At 47.5% G+C, this 17,931-nt stretch overlaps 1 protein-coding gene across 1 annotated transcript in view; it reads right to left on the minus strand.

Annotated features, from left to right (window-relative positions):
* Positions 1–2,677: 2,677 nt before the first annotated feature.
* The window catches only part of LOC144769510 (olfactory receptor 6F1-like), a 38,640-nt gene continuing 23,386 nt past the window's right edge, over positions 2,678–17,931 (minus strand). The window contains exon 2 of the mRNA XM_078653644.1: positions 2,678–3,704. Within this exon, the coding sequence (XP_078509770.1) occupies positions 2,678–3,704 (1,027 nt within the window). The remainder of the gene's footprint in view (positions 3,705–17,931) is intronic.

Here is a 17,931-nt window from a genome sequence, read left to right on the forward strand (position 1 = left end):
ATAGCCACATTGAGCATTTACCTGGAAGAGACAAAGGGATGGCCTCAACTAAACACTTTAGGTTGGGGCATATGAAAGCAATCAAAATAAACATCATGTCTATAATGTTGTTCCTTGTCTCTATCATACCAGTGGAACTACTGGATTACTACTGGATATATAATTTAGGATATTAAATTGATCAAGAAAGTAGCAAAAAATGCCAAGCAACACACTGTGTAGAACCAAGGACAGAGGAAGATTTGGTTGCCCAGTCTTTAGACCTTACCACAAATTCACCTTGTAGTAGGTATTGGCTGATTGCATTACAAGAGGGCTCCAAATGACAGTGGATTTGAATAAACATTGATAAGATTTGCCATACAAAATAAAGGAAGTTTTGTATGTTTTTGAAAAAAATGTATGTGCAGCTAATAGGATTACTCATATTCTAACAGACCTTTCAGGGAATTAAAAAAAGATGGATATCACAATTGACCACCATTCGCCTAGGTCCTAGACCAGGTATTGCTTTAGAAGATGATTTGGGAAAGGGCTGTTCACCCTTTTGAAGATTTTGTGAATTTAAAAAAATGTTTCAAATAGTAGGAATCATCCTGCCAATATACATTTTCAGGACCAAACAATCCGAAACAATGTAGCCATGCAAGGTTCACAAAAAGTCTATTGCCTGGAGAGTAAGAACATTAACGAGGTGATTAAAAGTCTTTGCCTCTCCATTCGGATGTATTGTTGATAATCTTTAGCATCCCAACAACTGCAATGAACATTGAAGGGTATGACCTATCTTTCATTGCTGTATCCAGCTATCAAGTTGTGCTTGGTGCACTGGGAAACTAAGCACCTTCCCAATATATTAGATAGCTGAACATAGTAACAGAGATACTAATAGTTGATCCACTCACTGCAATAATAAATAATATTTAATTTAGGAATGACTAAATGGTACTTCCATGCAGCAATACTCAGAAGGCCTCACAATGTCACACAATGCTAAAAACACTGAAGGCAATTACAGTGCTATAAGCCAGTAATAAATAGGGTAAATAGAGTTTGTGGGTGGAGCTATCTGAGGTCAAAACACAAATAGATGCCCAGGGAGAATAAAGGAACCTGTTTAAAGGGGTGTGGTGCATGACAGAAATGCATATAGATGATGTGCCTGATTGGAACTATAAAAGTTCACTTGTGCCCATCCGACGACAGATACTGACAATCTGGCTGGGTAACATCTGTAAAAATAGAAAAGATCTTCCTCCAAGCCTTGGTGGAGGAGATAAATTCACTGCAATGACACATAGAAATCCCTTTAGTCAACCTCGAAAGCAAGGCATTACGGCTAGGCTTTGTCAAGGGTGGGTAAGCATAATAATCCATAAAACAGTGATGGCATAATTTCTTTCATAGCTTCATTTGCTTCTGGAGAATTCACAACCAAATAACTCACCTCTGCTTAGTTGTGGCATGGTGAAGGCATCATCTTTAGCAAGACTCATGTTGTGGAAGTTATCATTGTAGACGAAATTACACTATCAATGCTTTCATAAATTGTATCATGAGTTTACCAGTTTCAAAATGCAATGAATGTTGTTTGGATGAAACATATTTCCCAGAGCAGAACACCCATTTCATATTGGTAGCAAAGGAAGAAATGTTAAATTGCAAATTGAAACTTAGAGTGTGTGAAAGTGGGAAGCATGAAGAGATACAGACCCAGTAAGAGAGGAAAGCAGAAAGACAGAAAGGGTGAGTAGGCAAGAGGAAGAGGGTTGGAGATATAAGTAGGAAGGAGAGAAACACAGATCGATACACTCAGTGAAAGACTAAGCATCTGGAACAAGCTACCCGCCAAACCCTCAGTCTGCCATTTTGAGATGGATACACCTTAGGTACTCTGTTGACGGAGCCCCCATTAGCTCAGTTAAACAAATACTTCCTCCAATGATATGATGGGATAAGGGTTATCGGAAAAAGGGCATTTAGTTTGGATGGTGTAATATCTGTTCTTTCTGTCCATCGCCACAAAGAAAAACCTGGATGTGAGGGACAGATAAAAATGACCCCCATTCTCTCAAAAAACATCTGTAAAGGTTTTTTTTGTTCTTCAGAAAAAAATGGCTTTTGGAGTTTGTTTCAGAAATACCCCAAACATTTGTATTTTTTTAAATTGATGGACGGCCATCAGAACCAAAGACGGATGTCTGAGTCATGATCGTGGTCCATTTCAATGAACAGAGATGTCTGGCAGGCAGCTCTAAAGCTAACAGATGGTACTCCATTTGCATAGTGGAGATAATGTTCTCCACCATTCTGGCTCATCAGACAGACAGACCCTAAGAGAGAAAGAAAAAGAGAGTGTGAGAGAGAGAGAGCGTGAGAGAGAGAGAGAGAGAGCAAAGTAAGTTAGACCAGTGTAATGCATGTCACAATTAGGTGGTGGTGCAAATTGTCCCTCAGAACATGTGTCCTACTGAAAGATGCAGGCACTATGTTCCACTTTCAGAAGGGGGAGTGTTGAAATTAGAAGCGTGCAGACCACTGTCTAGTAAGGTATTCAGAGACAGCTAAAAAGGAGACCAAGCAATGAAGGTAAGCAATAAGCGACTCAGAAGTACACTGAAAGAAATAAATACAATTAAAGGTGTAATTCCTATATCACCATAGAAGAAGGAGACAGTTACAACAAATTGAAAGATTTTATTGCACCAATGTCTTTGTTGCTGCGTGTATTTGCTTTGGCTGCTGATTCTTCTCCAAATGCATATTTCCACTTGATTAAGGTTTTCTTTAGTGCATCCCTTACTTCTTTATTTCTCAGGCTGTAAATCATAGGATTTAACAATGGAGTCACAACACAGTAGAATATTGACACCACTTTATCCAAAGCAAATCGAATGTTAGAATTTGGTCTTATGTACATAAAGGTAACTGTCCCATAGAAAATGCTTACAACTGTGAGATGGGAGGCACAGGTGTTGAATGCCTTCTTCTGACCTTCGGTAGAAGGAATGCGTAATATTGAATGAATAATACAAATGTAGGATATCACTGTCAGTAAGCAGCAACCTAGTATGACACTCCAAGCCATGACCAAAAATGTAAATTCCCCCACTGATGTGTCTTGGCAAGAGAGTTTCAACAAAGGGGCATAGTCACAAAAGAAGTGGTCAATCTTATTAGGAGTACAAAAGCTCAAGGACGAGATCCATAAGGCAGGTGGCAAAGCTGCAAGCATTCCACTCACCCAGGCACCAGTAGCTAGATGGCCGCTGGTTTTGTTTGTCATGATAGTGATATATCGCAATGGATTACAGATTGCCACATACCTATCATACGCCATCACTGCTAGGAGGCAGTTTTCAGATGCTCCCAAGCCAAACAGGAAATAAAACTGTGCAAGGCAATTTGGGACAGAAATTGTTTTCTCTTCAGTTAGCAAAGCCACCAACATTTTTGGGACAGTAACAGTAGTATAGAGAATCTCCAAAAAAGAAAAATTGGATAGAAAGTAATACATTGGTTTGTGAAGTGTCCTCGTCAATATCACTACTGTGATAATCATCATGTTGGATCCAATTGTCAAGATGTACATTGTCGTAAATAAAGCAAAGAGAAAGATCTGAAGCTCTCGTACCACTTCAAATCCCACAATGATGAATTTGCTGGCGAAGGTTCGGTTTCCATGTTCACCATCTGACATGATCCTAGAATTAGAGATATATTATTAATTAAAGATTGAATTGGCACCCGTTAGATGGTAACATAGATGTTTGATTTAAGGAAGTTGTTTCGACACAGTTGTTGGTGGATATTTATTTTGGATTATGATCGTGTGAAACGAGGTCGAGAATGAATCAAACAGTCTGGACGCTGCAATGAGGAATACATAAAAGTGATGAGTGCAGTATCATCATCATCATCATAGATCTATATTCGAATTCCAGGAATTCATAAAAGCACATACACAGATTTACAATATTGTTATAAAATCCTTATTAAAATTGATACATCACATTAACCATCAGTCAAATTTACAAATTACTGAACAAAAGAGAGTCAAGGATTGTCCAGCATTTTACGTGCTCGGGTGGCAATTCTTAAGAAAGTGCTGGTGCGTAAAATTATGAGTTGCCGTACTTTAATTAATCTCAGGCTGGGTAATTACTCGGGCAGCACTCCAGTCTACTTTTTCCCCACAGTACCATCTCAGACAGGAACTAGCCATGTTCATGTCAGTCTCAGTCCAACCTCAGTCCTCCTCCAATAACAACTGTCAGAGCCTTAACTGCCCTTACACATACCCTCTGAGTAGGAATGCAAGCAACACCAGCCTGTTTTAGGCCTATTAGGGTCTCATGAGTAAGGAACACCCTTTGCCATAACATCAAAATCTACTGAGCATGGACTCTGGCTTTTCCCATCCCATTCTGAATACAGGGTTTGCTTTGGCTATGCCATGACCACTAAATTAATCGGGACCCTGCTTAGAAAACCTGCTGCCCTGAGCAGCAGGCTCTTGGTGCATCAGCCTTCCTGTAGCTACCATTGGTGCATAAGATGCAGTGGCTCATATGTTTAGAGTCCTGAGGGGCCCATTGAACCCTTTATAAATGCTGTATTTTTCTATCCATAGAGCAATCATAGGGTCCATTCTCCTTGCTTGTACCAGGGCCCATGGCATCCTTGCTGTGCTCCGGTGCATCATGCTCTCTGTATAAAGTGTGTGCTTCATCTGTGTTCTCTGTCTATAGCTATATTTCTGCTTCTTACTTCCTCTTCGTATGCGTGCTGCAGCACACATACCCAGAGGAAAATTACTGTAAGGATTATTTTTGTGCAGGAAATTTATATTTCACTTAATTTTCATTGGATGGTAATTCATTTCGTTGAAGTGAAGTGATGTCTATGTTCATCAGTGTTTACCGGTTTACATTGATTAAAGCTATTTCCTTATTGGTCATATTTTGCCAGTGCTTTTTTTTTTTTTTTTTTTTCCAAAACCTTTATTGCACCATTTAATCACACACAGCACTTGGCCCACAACCCAGCGGGCCGGCCGCTACAACATAAAAGCAGGAGCCTCTGTACTGGAAAAGTCTGCACATTAGTTACTGTGGCCACGTTCCGGTCAATTCGCTCTTTAGGAAATGTGCCTTATTCACAAGTAAAGTCCTGCTCGCCCAAGGTTTAGGTTTTGGTTTTTATGCATTAAACAATAAACAAACCTAAAAATCAACAAAGAAATCTCGGGTAGGTCAGCTCGCGCTGAAGCGATTCCGCACACGTTGTGCTTTGCGAAGTTCCTGGCAAATTGGCCTGCAAAATATTCTTACAATTACTCATAACAAATAGTGCTGATGACAAGGTTACATGGAAGTCCTACGGTGCACCTGCTATATCGTCCCCTTCGTGCCATCCCTCCCATCTCCCCATTGTCTCCCGTTGCCCCCACCCCTCCCCCACTCCACCTCCTCCTGGGGACGCTAATCGTCCTCATCTTCCTCGTCAGACGATAACGGTTCGTCCTCTGGTAGGGGCTCACAGATGTCTCCCCGGTAAGTGTTCCACGGGGACCAGATCTTATTCCATTTTCTCGGGCACGCCCTGTTCCTATATACCTCTCTTTCTGTGAGCATTACCTTGTCCAAATTCTCACACCACTGCGACCTCTTCGGCACGTCCGCGGCCCCCCACTTCTGTGCTATGTCTCTCTTAGCTATGACCAAACCCAACGTGACCCACTGCAATCCATACCTGGTCAAATCATTAGGTTCCCACACATTAAGTAAGCATTTGCGCGGTTCAGGGATCAGGGAGATTCCTACAGTTTGTGATATGGTACGCAGTATACTTCTCCAGTATTCTTGAATGCGAGGGCAGTCCCATATCGTGTGGAAGAAAGTACCCTCCTCCCCACACCCTCGGAGACAAAATGGGTGTTGCGCGCGGTGTATGAGGTGTAGCATCGTCCTAGTATAATACACTCTGTGTAGTATTTTGAGCTGTATGAGCCGGAATTTAGCTGATATACCTACTTCTTTGGGCGAGGCCATAGCTTCGTTCCATTCGGTTTCATCCATAGCTGCCACATCCCCCTCCCACTTTTCCTTAAGTTTGAGCATGGGGTCCGGTAAATTGTTGCTTAACTTTCTATACGTGAGTGAGGTGGCTCGTTCTGGCATATATTCCGTAAGGAGACGGTCTTCAAGTGGCGAGGCCTCTGGCACCTCCGTGTCTGGGGGGATGGCTGCGAGCAATGCGTGTCGGATCTGTGCATATAGAAATGTTTCTCGGGGCCCTAGCTTGTATTGGTCTCTCAGTTGTGCAAACGGAATCACCGTGCCCCGTTCCCACAGATCCCCCACCGTGGACAGGCCTAACATGTCCCAATGGGCGAAGCCTTTACTGTTCCGTAGGTTCCCCAGCGCCCGGGAGTCCCACAAGGAAGTAAGTTTAGTTATCCTCCCTTTCCACCCTAGAGACGCCTGAGCCCTGTGCCATAACCCCGCAGTGAGTTTTGTGGGTCCCTGAAGTGTGCGCACCTTGCGTTGGTCGTATAAAGGGGCCAATAGCGTACTAGTTCCCAACTGTGTCCTGTCCGCTCTGAACGCTGGGTCATTTTGGGGGGCATGTATCCACTGGTTTATGATTTTCAGCTGCGCCGCCCAATAATACATTTTCAGGTCTGGCAATGCAATCCCTCCATCGTACCACCCTCTGTGCAGCTTGGCCTGCGCTATGCGGGCCGGGCGGTTACTCCACAGGAGACTTGCCACCACCGCCGACACTCTCCTAAAGTATCCTAGTTCCACCGGGTACGGCGTATTCTCCAGTATGTAAAGGAATCGTGGCAATGACATCATTTTATATAAAGCTGCCTTACCCAGCATCGTGAGGGGCAGCCCGGCCCACACTCCAACGTCTTGTTTGAGCCGTTCTAAAGGAGGCATCAGGTTTTTCTGCGCAAATTCAGTCGGGTCCCTGGTGACATCTATGCCCAGGTATTTGAAGGAGGAACCGGCCTCGGTCAGGGTGCCACGAGCATCCAGTGTCGGGCCTGGTCCCTTCAATACATACATTACCGACTTATTCCAGTTCAACGTGTATCCCGAGACTTTCCCGTGATCATCACACAGAGTCAGAAGCGCCGGAATACTATGGTCCGGGTCAGTAAGGTAAACCAACATGTCGTCTGCGTATAGTGAGACGCGGTCCTCCTCTCCCCCAGCCCAGGAAATCCCTCTAATCAGTGGTGTGGACCGTATCAGGTGTGCTAGCGGTTCCAGGGCGATTGCAAAGAGCAGTGGCGACAGGGGGCAACCCTGTCGAGTTCCTCTACCCAGTGGAAATGTGCGTGAGATATGACCATTCGCTGCCACCTGTGCCATTGGCCCCGCATATAACAGCCTAACCCATGCTATGTATTTGGGACCGAACCCCAAGTGTGCCAGGACTTCGAACAGGTAAGTCCACTCAACCATATCGAATGCCATTTTCGCATCGAGTGCCAATACTACCGCCGGCTCGAGAATCGACTCCGCTCCCGCCATCACTCCGTGCACTCTTCTCAGATTCAATGCCGTGTTTCTATGCGGCATGAACCCGGACTGGTCGGGATGTATGAGGTCCGGCAGGTGTGTCAGCAATCGGGTAGCTAGGAGTTTGGCTAGTATTTTAGCTTCTGCATTGAGCAGGGATATGGGGCGGTATGAGTCGCAGTCTTCCGGTGGCTTCCCGGGTTTGGGAATCGCGATTATTGTCGCTAGTCTTTGGTCTGGTGGGAGCTAGCCTTTCGCTAGGCTATCCTCGTACATGGCCAGTAGGTATTCACTAAGCCGTCCCGACGCGGCCTGGTACCACTCAACCGGGATGCCATTCGGGCCGCTCGCCTTACCGGGCTTCAACGCTCGTATTGCCATCTGGACTTCATCCACCGTTAGGTCTGCCTCCAGGTCTGCTGAAGCCTCCGGCTGCAACCGCGGTGTGTGGATCGGCTCTAGCGCAGCCCTGGCCATTTCCACCGTCACCTCCCTATCAGACGTGTAAACACCCTCAAAATGGACGGCGAAGATTTCTACTATGCGCTCCGGGCTCGTGTGTAGCACACCCCCTCTGTCTGTCACCTGTTGGATACCTCTCGAGCTCCCTCCCTTCTTGTCCAACCAGGCCAGCATCTTGCCCGCCTTGTCTCCTATATCATATATTCTGTTCTTAGTTTCCGTTATCTGCCCTCCGACCTGATGCCGCAGATATTCCGTATACGTGTGCTGCTGTAGGTGCAGTGCGTGTGCAGTGTCCGGCGTGGGGCGTGTCTCGTGTGTCACTGTCGCTTCTCTCAGTGCCAGCTCTATTTCGGCTAATTCGCGCGCCCTTTCGCTCCTATGGCCTGCAAGTGTAGCGATTGCGTGCCCCCTCAACACTGTCTTGTACGCTTCCCACAGGGTCGCCGCCGAATGCACGGACTCTAGATTCTCTTCGAAGTAAAGCTTCGTCGGCGCCTTAAGCGCTTTCCTGACTTTGGGCACCTTGAGGCACGCTGCCGGTATAGGGTATATCCGTTTACGGATTTTCCCCTGGGTGGAGAGTGTTAAGAGAACCGGGGAGTGGTCCGAAATGCCCCTAGGGTGAATGTCTATGGTGTCCATGTGTTGCATACTTTCTCCCAGCGCCAAGAAGTAGTCTATCCTGGTGAGGCTGTTGTGGACAGCCGAGTGGTGGTACGTGTATTGACTCATGTGTGGGTGTGCATGCCTCCACATGTCCACCAGACCCATTGCATTCAGAAATCGTTGGAAGCGTGAGGGAACCCCTGACGGTCCTGTGGGCGGGAATCTATCAAGTGTAACGTCCACAGTGGCATTAAAATCCCCCCCAAGTATAATGTCCCCCTCCGGAAGGGCCAGTAGGAATTCACCCAGAGCCGGAAGCATGACGGAATGAAGGGCCGGCGGAATATAGATCGAGACCACATTAAGAAGTCTTCCTTCCCACTGTCCCTGTATGGCCGCAAAGCAACCCTGCCCATCTGTTTTCGTGCTCAGTGGTATAAATTGTGAGGATTTCTGAAGTAATATCCCAGTCCCTCGAGACCCAGATGAGAACTCTGAATGCACCACCATTCGATAACCTCTCCTATCAAGTGCCTTTACAGTCCCCCCTTGTAGATGAGTTTCTTGTAGAAGCGCCAGAGCCGGCCCCTGTCTTTTCAGTGCAGTGAGTACCAGCCCACGTTTTACCTTATCCCCCAGGCCCCGCACGTTCCATGTTAGAATGGGAAGGGGTGCACCCCGGTGACTAGGTGCACTCACCTCCCCCCTACGGTGTGAGCAATCTGCCATGTTCCATCGTGTGGCTATCTATGTGACCAATGTGTCCCGCGATCATCGTGTCCCACCCTTCCTGCCCAGTGTGACATCGCGGGCACCCGCCAGCACAACCCGACCAACCCAGTAGACTTCCTAAAGACTCAACTAGCTTCCCTTCTCCCTTCCCCAACTGAACCTGGAGAAACATGCAGCAAAGTACAATTCGCGGTTCACTTAAAACGTTCAAACATCTCCCCCAGCCCCCTCCCCTCCCTGCCTCCCTGCCAGACGGGCTCAAAACTGACCGCCTCCCCAACTCAGCAGAGTGCTTTACCCAACCCATTAACAGTACTTGCTTGCTGGGGTGAAGTGTCCTCCGGAGTAGACATGACCCCTGCCCTCTCCGGTCTCCCCCAGCCAGTGTCTAAGCCGGGTCACACCCATGAAGCCACGGCAATGTTCATTCCGTCCGTTGTCGGGGACTACTCCTCCACTTCTTCCAGACTAACGGCGTGTTCCTGCGCCTGTGAGTGCATTGATCCAATTCCACCTGATGCTTGGGACCTCGGCTGGCTGTCTCCTCGGTGGCTCTGGTTCATTCTCTGAGAGCGGCGGGGTAATCCTACTTGACGCCATCCATCCAGCCAATCTCGCGCTGACTCTGGCGTATCAAAAAACCAAGTCTTGCCGTCCGCGACCACCCTCAGCCGGGCCGGGAACAGCATCGAGTACGGCAGTTCCTTAGTCCTCAGTTCCCGTTTGATGTCAAGGAAGGTCCTCCGTCTGCGCGCCACCTCCGCTGTATAGTCCGGGAAAAAGGCTATCGTGGAGTTCTGGACTTGAAGCGGCGCCGCTCTCCTAGCCGTCTGTAGGATCGCATCCCGGTCTCGAAAGTTGAACAATCTCGCTATTATGGGTCTGGGGGCGGCACCCGTCTTGGGCTGACCCCCTGGAACTCTGTGCGCCCTTTCGACGGAGAAGAAGTGCGAGAGGCCCTTGGGCTTGAGCTGTGTCTTGACCAGGTCCTCCACGTACAGATCCATGGCTTTAGTTCCTTCCGACTCCGGGACCCCAAGAATTCTTATGTTGTTGCGCCTCGAGCGCCCTTCCTGATCGTCCAGCTTTTCTTTCAGTGTCTTGTTCTCAGCCGCCACTCGTTCCATTGCCAATTGTAGGTCGGAGACGTCCTCCACTAGAGATTTAGTGACCACTTCGACCTGTTTCACTCTTTCTCCCATTTTCTGGAAGTCCGCCCTCAGGAGCGAGACTTCCGTGGCCGTGGATCCCACAGTGGCCTGTACCTGTGCCAGCGCCTTCATCACGTCCTCAAGCGTCGCTTTTTTCGTCCCATCAGTCTCCGGCGACTTTCCCGTTGACGTGCGTGGTTCAGCCTGAGAGTGCGCCTGCCTCTCATACGCAAATTTGTTCAGCGTAGATTGCGACGAGGTGTTCTTCGGGCCCCTGCCTGCCATGTTTCGACCCGGCTCCCTTACGGTCTGTGGGACGTCAGTGAGTAACGGGTGAAGGGTGGACCCCGATGTTCGCGTTCACCCACTTCCACTACTTGGAGAGCGGGTAGTCCGTGGATGGCAATGTGTCGGGCAAGATCCCTGTCCTGACAAGCAGTTAGAAGAAGGCTTCAGTTCAAGGGCAGACCGGGTCAGACCCAGTGCACCGAGCCACCTGACCGCCACTCTTCGTTCCTCCTCACCTCGGGGTGCCGCCCTCCACCTCAATCCGTGCTACGTGACGACTCCTCAGCAAACCCCAATCCCGTGCCAGCTATGTTTGGGTGATGTGGGGTGGAAGACTCTCCCAGCCCACCATCAGTTCTGGGGCTTAATGCTGTGTATGGGCACCTCGCCTGTGCCCTCTTCGCTGCCCGGGCCTTCTCCTCATCCTATGCCGCTCCTCAGCTTCTGCCCCCCCCCGCCTTGCGCACAGCAAAGTCCGCTTTCGATCCAAATGCGGGCGTGTCCAGAGTGGCACCGACTCACTTCAGGATGCGGCAGGTGCCGCGAGCCGCACGAGTGCAGGTCCCTGTAATCGGAGACTGAGAGCCGGCCCGCTGCGGCCCCCGCCAAACGTGCTCACCGTTCTCCCCCTACCGCCGTCTACGTTCTCCGCCTGAGTGTGCCAGTACTGTCCTTGCTCCCCCGCCGATCGGCGCCCCTCCACCTCCGTGGGCTTTCGGGAGCGCAGTCACTCGGGGAGTGCTCCGATCAGTGGGTCTGGCGTGTTTTCGGGGGGGAGGGGTGGGCAACGCTTACTTCCGGTCGCCCTGTGCCGCTTCCCTCGCACTTCCTCCCGGCCTCCAGATCTACGAGATCCCGGTGTTGCTGGAGCGACGCAGGCCCTCTGATGGCGGATGCTGGAGGTTATTCGTGGTCGGATTAATGGTCGGATTGTTGTGGGGTCGCTGTCTCACTCACGGAGCCCTACAGCTAAGCGACCACCATCTTCAGCCGCTAAGCCACGCCCCCTTGCCAGTGCTTTTTGATTTAAAATAAAAAGGGAAGATGACAACAGCTACATTTCCAGGGACATGTTCAACTACACTGAAGCTGGACCAGCGGAGTAGGCTTTTCATTACATGCTAAGCTGGTAATTAGATCCCAGAAAATCTGTCTTAGCACGTTACCATAGTTTTTTCTCCCTTCATCCACATATTTACTTGAAGATAAGATCTGAACCCAGTCATACCTGGTTCCAAAATTAATTACTTTACAAATCAAGCAATACTATATAAATACCCCAGATTGTACTTATTTAAAACTAGGGGGCATATTATCAAGGGGGTTTATCTCCGCTTTTTTGGCTTTAAAAGCCAAGAAAGCGGAGATAAAATTATCTCCCTATTACCTAGCTGTCGCTAACACCAGTTAGCGACAGCTAGTAGGATATAGCGACCATCTTGGGCCCCACTTTGCATGTCAGTGATATTTATCACTAATGACATGCAAAGTGGGCATGCCAAGATGTTAGCGACTGGAAACAGTCGCTAACATCGCTATCTCCTATTACCAACTTATGGCGATATTCGCGCTAAGCGCGAATATCTCCAAAAGTTAACACCTGCTCTGAGCAGTTCTTAGCCATGTTATCCAATGGGAGGTGGATAACATGGCATTAGCTCGGTAATGCATGAATATCGCTGACTTTTCAGCGATATTCATGCATTGCGGCCGTTTTTTATCGCATTTACGATAAACCTTGGTAACACCAAGGTTTATTTGCGATAAAAATCGCCGCAGCTCAGCGGTAAAATTTTGTCTCGGTCCTTTTCACCATTTCAAAAACACATTGCACTCTCCTACTGTCTTGCCATCCCTTTTGTTGAACTGTGCTGCTTTTTGAGCTAGGAGTGTCACCTGACTTTTAAAAAAGTCTCTAATTCCTTCTGTGCGCAGTACTACCAAACAGAGAACTAGGCGCATGGGTAATAGAGAATTCTGTATACATACGTTTTTTTCTGTGTGGAAGAAGACTTTCCCATACACAGCCAGTGCCTAATTTCTAACATGAAAGAAATAAGTGCAGGTTCGAACAAGTTTTCTTACATGCCATCACCCACTTCTCCACATGGCACTGCCCACTGCCTCTGCTGGCATCACATTCTCCCCCCATTTACTTCGTACAACACTGACTCCAGCCACTGCCCACCTTTACAATGCCCAAAACCAAAGCAAGCAAGTGTAGGAGGAAGGTTTCTCCCTGGGACAATTTCGAAAAATTGGATAAAACAGAGCGTTTTACAATCAGGTTTTCACTTACAGATGTTAAAAGATGGGAGTGTTAGGAAAGTGATCCCTTGAAATAGCCTAGTAGCTGGCGTAGGTGAATATATTCTCTGAACCTGTCCGCTGGCCAGGATCTGTGCTAATGATTTTTTAAAGTCTCTTGTGAGAGGAGACAATTTGAAAAATCTGTACCATTGCCCCCCTTTCTAAGAACATTTATCAGAGTTATTTTAGCTTCCTTTATTTTCGCAATAGTCCACTACTTGAAGATAGATTATCAAGGACGGGCGATACATTATCGCCGCTTTATCGGCAGTTTCCTGCCGATAAAAGCGGCGATAATGTATCGCCCGTCCTTGATAATATGCCCCAGAGTTCCTAGTAGTGGCTGGACTCGTTATCATTTAGTTTACTCCTTGGTTTTCGAGTAGAAGCTAGTGCATCCTATAGTTGCCCACCCCATTGGTCATGGCGGGCTACACACGAGGGTCATTAGAGCAGCCGCACTAGATTCAGACACAACTGCGGTGTAAAGCATTTCCTCTGATTCTGGAAATATCGACATCTTTTTTGGTTTAAAACATCAAACAACGGATCACCCTGCTAGAGACTCGAAGGGGGGAAGAAAACAGGAACTGATATGACTGGTCAGAGAGCTCCAGAGGCAAGGTACAAATCCGAGTCTTAAGCCCTTTCCCAAAAGCCGACTCATTTTCTTCTGGTCTCAGGGAGAGGGGACCAAAGGCCCTAGCTCTTGGAACAACGAAGGAACGTCCATCTCTGGTAGCAAATGTAAACTTAGGAACATGAAGAAGATTGGTATTAGTTTATCTTAAAATCATTTCCATACTGCAACAGTCAAAACGGTGGAGAGATATTTTAGGCCAGTCTGATGAAAGGCTCCTCCTTCTAGGAGTTACTCTGTAATTTTCTTGTGTTAGAAAGAGGTGCCTGACTCATGTTCATTTAGGTCATCATCTTTTAAGTGCTTCAGAGTTATTTAATTGTTTTAAGTTGTATTTTATTCCACTACTTGAAGAGAAGCATCCTAGTAGATAAGGGAGCGACTGGACTCCAGCTATCATTTTAATGTAACCCCTTAGTTTTCATTTTAGAGGCTACATCACCATCACAGTAGCCATGTCTCTTGGCTACGGTGGGCTTTAACAGTCGTACGGGCAGTTTATCGTAACCCTCTGTGCCTGGAGTGCGCTGAGCAACTGGAACCCTGGTCCCATGAAGCACAGTCACTACTCAGGCACACAACTATATGCACTGCAACTAACAGGTAAGTACATTACATTGTGTATTCCCCTTAACCCTGCTCACACATTCTCAGCTACTTGTGAAACGTGATTTTCACTGCTCTCCGAACTCGATCGCTTTAACAAGGACAACCCTGGAAATGAGTAAAAGCTAGGGGCCTTATTTATGAAGGCCTTGCGCCGCCGGTGCGTCACTTTTTCCCATTTTAAAAGTGACGCACCGGCGGCGCAAGGCCTTCATAAATAAGACCCTATATTCCTAGTGAAACACAAATGTGAAACCGACGATTTTATCTACAGCCATTTGTGTTCACAGTGGAAAACTGGCTGCACATTGCTATAGATCGTGATGATGCTCTAGTCGTCCACCAAACCATATCATATTATTAGGTAGGTTCAACAAAGGTCAAGAATTGATATATTATTTACAATGTGTGATTGTCGTTTGCTCGTGCATGACGTCTTTCCTGAGTCAGAGAAGGTATATTCACTCTGAGGTTCAGTGCTACTATTGCCTTTCGGGTGCACTTATTGTCACCCTCGTGGACCTAAAGTGGGTGTTTGTGATAAAATTGGCTCTTGTCTGGATCCATTTATTCCTCCATCTTTAAAATGTCTTCTCGTATGACTTAAGCAAACGTGACACAGTACATTTTTTAGAAGCTGTGTCTGTTATGGGGCTTACACAATTAGTAAGGTACCTGCATATATAGTAGGCCGTCTACCTAAAGCATTGTTTACTAACCATGATTCACCTGCCTAACAACAGCCCACCCCACAACCATGTCCGGACCATGCCGCATTTCCTATCATATTTGTTTGCTCTGGGTGGATTAAATCCATGTCTAATTTAAATAATAAGCCTACTCATTCCAATCCGTGGCAGAATCTTCGACGAAGCCTTCAATCATCACATTTTACTCACTACCCAACACATCAATGATACAGTTGATAACTTTAACCAGTGGATTAAAGTTATCAATGATGTACTTAACTATGTTAAGTCAAGTCAAATAGATTTTATTTTGGCAGTAACATACACCCACGAAAGCACAATACAAATATAAAGAGCAGCGTAAAAACAAGTTCAAAATGTAGACAATCATCAAATAAATAAACATATATTAAAACATTGAAGATAAAAACATGCACAAAGTACCTTCAACACACAGCCTCAAGCTGTTAAATAAACAATTGCTTTCTCTTGGCGAGGGCACACTTTAAAAATGAACAAACATTGCAGCAGAGTGTAGCAGAGTTCTGTGATTGCAGATACAACAAAGGCTCAGCACATCTTCTAATGTCACACGCTCTAATTATTGGAACTAAAAACCTTGTGGAATAAACCCTAAGTATTTACAGAATAAGGTGAAGTGGAGCATGTTCTTGGGAGAGGACTCATCGCAAGGGCAGTTTAACACATTGGTAGACTCAAATTGACCCATCGGAAACTTAAATGCCACCTTAAACCAAACCTGACTCTGGTTAGCAAAACTCTGTCCCATTTGGTGTCCGTTAAAGAGAGATACGGTTCCATATTGGGGGGGGGGGTTTGCAAATCAACATACTCCCTGACAGAGATTTTGACTGATTCAGATTCCTCTCTACGCTGACTATTCCAGGTTAAAAACGCTTTCCTGACCCAAGTAAGATCTGCCTTAGATATACTAGCGGGGGCGAAAAAGAGCTAGGCTCTCCCCAAGTAAGACATTTGCCATATGATATATTGCAGGCCGGGATGGCTTAGGCTCTTTCACAGGCAATGCAGTCCCGGATCGCCTTCCTATTCAGGCCTGCATGTGAGTTTGCAATGATGGTGCACCATAGCGATTGGGGCAGTTTAATGAGGTCTTTGACAAAACCAACACCAAGCTCCTAGTGGACATTATAGGTAGAGTCTTGTCTCTTGATGCCCTCATACACTCCAAAGGATCTCATGCTTCATCAACAGACTTTTGCTCCTAGTTGGGTCGGCGCTGCAATGCCTTACGGGTCCACTGAAGGGTCGCTTTAGTGGAGATCTTTTGTATGTACTGCCATATGGTGAGTGTGGGTGGGAGAAAAGAGGGTTCTAAGAGAATGGCGAGTGGGTGCATGAATGATAAAACTTGCTAAGGGACACCACAAGTGAATAAGGTTTAATGTGTAGGTTCCCTTGTCAGGTTAAAAAACCCATAGGTCTTGAGTTACTGATATGGCGTAATGTGTCTTAGTAACTAGAGGTAGACATGTTTCGCACCTGGTTAGTCAGGAGGATCCCTGGCGCTTCTTCAGGACCAAATAACGTGAATGAAAAGTGAATGGAAGTGGTGGGGGTCAAGAACCCTACTTCATCAGAGCTGGCAAGCTTTGTGTGTGACTTCAAGATGGCACAAACGTAATTGTATGGCTGCTCCTGCCGCAAGCTAGTCTAATCAATCAATCAGACCATTTGTAAAGCGCACTACTTATCCGTGAGGGTCTCAAGGCGCTGGGGGGGAATGCTACTACTGCTCGAAAAGCCAGGTCTTGAGGAATCTTCTGAAGGTCAGCAGGTGTTGGGTCTGCCATAGGGGGATGATGAGGGTGTTCCAGGTATTTGCGTAGAGATGGGAGAACGATCTGCTGACGGAGGTCGCTCTTCAGATGCGAGGGACTGTGGCGATGGTGAAGTCGGCGGAGTTGTCTGTTGAGGTATGCTGGTCTGGTGTTGTGGAGTGCCTTGTGTGCGTGGGTGAGGAGCGTGAAGGTGATCCTCTTGTTGACGGGAAGACAGTGCAGGTCTCTCAGGTGGGGTGTGATGTGGCTGGGGTGAGGGATGCTGAGGATCAGGCATGCAGAGGCGTTCTGAATGCATTGAAGTCGTTTCAGGAGTTTGGCCAAGGCTCCTGCGTGAAGGGCGTTTCCGTAGTCCAGCCTGATGCTGACGAGGGCCTGGGTGACCGTTCTTCTCGTTTCGGTGGGGATCCACCTGTAGATCTTGCGGAGCATGCGGAGGGTGTTGAAGCAGGAGGATGAGACGGTGTTGACCTGCTTTGTCATGGAGAGGGTGGAGTCGAGGATGAACCCTAAGTTGCGTGCGTGGTCGGTGGGTGTTGGAGCTGTTCCCAGTGCAGTCGGTCACCAGGAGTCGTCCCAGGCCGAGGGGGTGGATCTGAGGATGAGGACTTCCGTCTTGTCCGAGTTTAGCTTCAGTCAGCTGTTCTTCATCCATTCAGCAACGGCTTTCATTCCTTCGTGGAGGTTGGTTTTGGTGGTGTGGGTGTCCTTAGTGAGGGAGAGGATCAGCTGGGTGTTGTCGGCATAGGAGATGATGTTGAGCTCAGGCAGTGGGGCGACGTGGGCGAGGGGTGCCATGTAGATGTTAAACAGTGTTGGGCTGAGGGATGAGCCCTGGGGTATGCTGCAGATGATCTCGGTGGCTTCGGAGCGGAAAGGGGGAGTCAGATGCTCTGGGTTCTGCCGGAGAGGAAGGAGGTGGTTCAGTCTAGGGCGTTCTCTTGGATCCTGGCGTCGTGGAGGCATGTGCCTAGGGTGTGGTTGCAGACCGTGTCGACGGCAGCTGACAGGTCCAGGAGGATGAGGGCCCTGGTTTCCCCATTGTCTAGCAGGGCCCTGATGTAATCAGCGGCGGCGATGACG

This window comes from Lissotriton helveticus, chromosome 7 (genome assembly GCF_964261635.1).
Source record: "Lissotriton helveticus chromosome 7, aLisHel1.1, whole genome shotgun sequence".
Taxonomy (NCBI): Eukaryota; Metazoa; Chordata; class Amphibia; order Caudata; family Salamandridae; genus Lissotriton; species Lissotriton helveticus.